At 53.5% G+C, this 5103-nt stretch overlaps 1 protein-coding gene across 1 annotated transcript; it reads right to left on the minus strand.

Annotated features, from left to right (window-relative positions):
* Positions 1–2279: 2279 nt before the first annotated feature.
* On the minus strand, positions 2280–5020 carry LOC119317348 (scarecrow-like protein 6). Its single transcript, XM_037591784.1, has one exon. It carries the CDS (start codon positions 4723–4725, stop codon positions 2611–2613), a length of 2115 nt encoding a protein of 704 aa, XP_037447681.1. The 5' UTR covers positions 4726–5020; the 3' UTR covers positions 2280–2610.
* Positions 5021–5103: the final 83 nt, after the last annotated feature.

The raw sequence follows: 5103 nt of genomic DNA on the forward strand, positions 1-5103 counted from the left end.
ATACTCGCGAGGGGAAAGTGGAAAACGGACTCCACTCCGCTGTCACACCAGCAACGTGGGGTTCCCAGGCTTTCAAATCCCAGATTTGTTGGCTCCCGCCCTCCGGCGAAAAAGAAGGAGCCGCTCCTCAACAACAACAACAAACTAGTACAAGCAGTGCAGAGGACGAGGATTTTTAAGTGGCTGGAAGCCAGCACGGGGGCAGAGGCGATCATGAAGGCGAGAATGTGGAACAGGAGGCAGGAGGGGACACCCCCCATGTGGGACGGAGATGACCCGAGATGAAATACGCCCTAGATAAATAAACTACAGGGCCAGCCAGTGCCCTTGTCCGGGTCTCTCTCTCCCTCTCTCTCAGACTTCTGTAAGTATTTCATTTTTTAAACGCAGATAAAAACAGCCCCTCCCCCATTTAAAAATCCGAGGTGGTAGTAGGGCACACCATATGATGGCGCTGGTAGGACATGCATTATGCAGTCGGTAGATGAGGGGGGTTGATAAAAAACTCAGCAGCAGAGTTGTCTCTACTGTGAGTGACAAGCAAGCTCCACACTGACCGCACGCAGTAATGCAGCAAAGGTAAACGGAAATCAGAAGCCACATGAAACTCGATCTGAATTTCGAGTGGCAGAACGGATCAGTTTCCGCACAAACCCAAGCGAAAACAGAGAATCCAATGTCCGAGACAGGACCTAAACCTAACCTTTTTAGGTGTGTTCCGGTCTCAAGAAACCTTTTAGGGCCTCTTTGATTCGTAGGATTTTGAAAACGTAGGAATAAAAAAATATAGGATTGGAGTGAGGTGCCCACTTGAATCCCATAGGATTAGGAATTAGTGTTTGATGGCACAGGAGAAACAAAGGAATTGTAAAAAGAGGTTGGAGTGGATGTTAGATTTCCTACGAAATGTAGTACAAAAGATTCCATAGGAAAAATTCCTATGAGATTCAATCCTATGAATCAAAGGACCACATAGGGAAAAAAATCCTAAGTATTTCAATCCTCCAGTAATCCTATAAAATTCCTTTGAATCAAAGGAGCCCTTAAGATTTTGCAGGCAGATGAGTAGATGGCTTGTGTGGACGGCAACATACGTCACGCATCGCCGGCATGGCCGGTTGGCCAAGTAAAATACGAACGCCATCATCAGGGCACCACGCCGATGAGATATACTAAGAAAAAAATCAAGGGTCTCCTCCTTCTTTTCAGTTCAAAACCAGGCCCATCTTGAAATAAACACCAACCAACCAAGGCGCCAGCACACAGCATACACACCCCATCGCGGCACATTCTCAGGAAATTACGGTAGGCGTGTGTGTGTTGTTTCGTGCTTGCCATGTCCTGTTGGCGCCAAGTCTATTGTGGAAACATAACAGAATGACCAAATTTTGCTCATCACCTTGTTTGCACTCTGTGCTTGGCACATTAGCAAATCGAGTGCCACTGTCTATTCCTAGAGATACTTCACATTCTTCTTCCTTCTCTCAGTAGCTACGCTACTTGGAAACCAAGCCTTGGCATGGAAGTTGGAACCACGCCACATGATGAGAATTAGTCAAAAGTTCAGACTAGGGAGTAGCAGACATAAACAGACTAATAAATACCGAGAGGAAGTTCAATTTGAAGATATAACCAGTAGTGGTAATCCATTGTTGACATGAAATCCATATCTGTGCTGGTGCCTCTGCCGACCATATTAGGGCTCCATTGATTCAAAGAATTTTCATAAGAATTTTGGAGGATTAGAATCCTTAGGGAAAAAAATCTATGTTGGTTGTTTGATTCATAGGATTGAATCCTTGTACTACTTCCCATAGGATTTGCAGCATCCACCCAATGCAATCAAACAGTCAAAAATCCTGTAGGATTGGATGAGCATGACATTTTAATCCTATGTTTTTCCTATTCCAACGTTTTCAGAATCCTGCGAATCAAAGAGGCCCTATTCTATAGCAAGTACAGGTCATCATATAGACAAGGTACTAATGTGAATTATCAGATGGACATCAATGGGACCCCTAGTCCCCAAATTTCAGTTCAGTTAGTTCTCTTTTTCTTTTCTCTTATAAAGATTCTGCTCTGTTGTCTCTAAACATCTAGGCAAAATACACTATGGCAAGATCTGTCCCTAAGCTTTATGTCATATATTCTAGTCCTACAGAAGTTCAACCCCAAATAATACCACTAAGACTATTTAAACATTGCTAAAATAAACAGTTCAATTCAACAACATAAAGTGCACAATTAAGTTGCACCAGGAATAACCAAGGGAAGCAACATGAGCAAATATCAATACTGTACCATAGAACAGTTCCACTGGTTAAAATTATCCTCTCGGCTCACAAGCAATCCTTGAAATGACATGATAAATGCTAAATGAGCAGAGTGTGAACATCGTGGTAAGAACCTAGAGCAACATCATTACACTATTAGAGTTACCGACACAAATGTTGCTAAATCCACTAGTCCTAGCTAAATAAGTTGCGATGAAAAGCGATACGGGGTGTCCAACAACCAAGATAGTAGTTTCCTTCGCAACATTTTAATTGCAAGACAAAATGAACATTACTGGAGTTGAAGATGCCTGCGAACGGTGGCGGCGACCGACGATCAGCACCGCCAAGCTGATACTGATACAAGCTCGCCACGCTGCCAATAGAGAGTGAGCGCAACCCCGCGTTTCTCGACGTGGAACCCTCGGACCTGCACCCGCTTCAAGAGGCAGTCGGCCTGTGCCTCGGCAAGATTGCTGAGCGGCACAGGTGTGAAGCCAGCAGCAGCAAACACATTCCGCCATGAAACTGCTTTGTCGGTCTTGCGCCGCCCAAGCACCGCGTCTTCGACTCTTGGTTGGATCAGAAACTTCTCGATCTTACAGGCAGAATCGGCGTCAATTCCAGCAGCATCAAGCGAGTCAAGGAGGAACATGCAGGATTGAAAGCAATGCAGGAAGTGCTGTGAGAACGGGAGGTCAGCACGATCAGCTCCATAGTCCATGGCGACCACAATCTTAGGACCAAGCTGTTTCACCAACCGAAGGATTACAGCCAGCGGTGGTGCACGAGCAGAGCAACCAACTGGGAGGCTCACAGCTACAATTTCGTCGCCAGTAGAAGAAATGAGCTCAGCCGGACTGAAGGCATCAAGACTGACGGCATTGAACTCGAAGGGAATTCCAAGATCAGCAGCAAACTGCGTGAGGTTATCCTGAGTAAGATGAAGCTCCAGTGGATGGTGAGAAGCATCTGAAACGAAGGCCGTCAGCTTCAGCAACGGCAAAGCCACGCCGCCAGTACCACGGCGATGAGCAAGCTCCTGCAAGAAGGAAGCCCACTGCCCGCCTACACCAAGATCGAAGTCAATGACATGGATGCAGGAAGCGGCGCTGCAGGCGATTTCGTCGAGAAGCGCCTGCGTGGCCGTGAAGTTAGCGAACTGCAGCATGGGCGACAGGTCGGAGAAGGACTTGTAGGCCGCCAGCTTGAGGGCGACGTCGAGCGGTGAGGTGATGCGGGAGGCGCCGTGGTGTCCATCGGCGAGCGCGAGGAGGAGGGCCTCCCTGAGATAGGAAGCCGACCGGAGGAAGGGCTTCCCAAGTGGGGGAAGCTGGTGATTGAGCCGCGCCAATATCTCACGCGCGCCAGTGGAATTACCGGCCTCAGCTGCCTTTGCCGCCGCAGCCAGCTCGTCCAGCAGCTGCTGCTGCGCCGCCTCGGCAGCCGTCGTCTTCATCGCCCCGCGAAGCGGGGGCGGCGAAGGCTGGAGCTGGAACGGGAGTGAGCCATGTAGCAGGGGAAAGGCCGCCGCCGCCGACGTGCCCAGGTGGTTTCGGGTGAGGTAGAGGTCGTCTGGAACGGAGTGGTGGCGTTTGGGCGGTGGCTGGTGGAGTTGCGAGCGCTGGTTGTGATCGGAGAAGGAAGCGAGGGGCATGAAGAAGGCTGCGGCGGGAGGCGGCGGTTGGTGCTGTTGCTGGTACTGGTTGAAGAGGCCATGCGACTGCGGTCCGAGGAGAGGGGGCTTGGTGTCGATACCTTCGTGGAACAGAATCGGAGGCGGCGGGGGCTGGAGAGAGGCGGCCTCCGGTGAGAAGAGGCCGAAAGCCGAGGAGGCCTTGCTGCCGCCACCGCCACCCCCGCCGGTGGTGGTGTGCGACATGGCGCCGGAGGACGACAGGTCGGAGGAGGCGCCGCCGAGGTGGTGGTCGAGCGAGAAGCCGAGCGGGTCGACGGCCGAGAATCCGAAGCCGCCCGCATTGTCGACGAGCGGCTGCTGATGCATTGGAAGCGGCGGGACGGGCAGCTCCAGGTCGCCGGCGGCCCCCATGATCCAGTTCAAGAAGGTCTGGTCCTGCCCGGCCGCCGCGGCCGCCGCGGCGCTGCCGAGCATGGCGTCCCAGCCCTCCCCTCCATCCAGCGCCCCAGGAATGGGCGGCAGCTCACACCCACCACCACCTCCACCGGCGGCGTGGTCGGCCCATTTGGTGGCCTCGGCGTCGCCGGCGCTGCTCTCGGAAACCGCCGCCACGCCGGTGGAGTCAGCCGCGCCGCCGCCGAGGGACGACGACAGCGTGGACGCGGAGTTGGGCGGGCTGCTGAGCCTCCGCGAGCAGTCGAGCACCGACCGGGGCTCCACCAGCAGCTTCCCCGGCGGCCAGTAGCACAGATCCTTCCCGCCGGCGAGGCCCACTCCCCCGCTCCGCTCGGCCCCGAACAGCGCCGCCCTCATCTACCTAGCCCCGCAGCATAACAGGCAGGCCGGCGAGATCTGGGGCGGCGCGCGCGGGGGATTGATTTTCCTTTGCTGGTGCGTGCGTGCGTTTGGATGTGGCTCTCCCCTCCCTCCCTCCCTCGCTCCCTGCCTTGGCCCTGGCGTGCGAGGGAGAGTATACAACAGGGTACGGGGGAGGGAGGTGGGGGCGGGCAGAGAGAGCAGTGTGCGCCCTTGCCTGCCTGCCTGCCTTGTGCTGCCCCGCTGCTCTCCCCCCCTCTCTCTCTCCTCTCTCTCTCTCTCCTCGCTGTGTGGTGCTGTGGCCTCGTCTCTCCCCTCTCTCTCTCTACTGCTATCTTCCCTGGATGCGTGCAACATAAAAAAGGTTAAAAAGTG

The sequence above is a fragment of the Triticum dicoccoides genome, chromosome 6A, assembly GCF_002162155.2.
Source record: "Triticum dicoccoides isolate Atlit2015 ecotype Zavitan chromosome 6A, WEW_v2.0, whole genome shotgun sequence".
NCBI lineage: Eukaryota > Viridiplantae > Streptophyta > Magnoliopsida > Poales > Poaceae > Triticum > Triticum dicoccoides.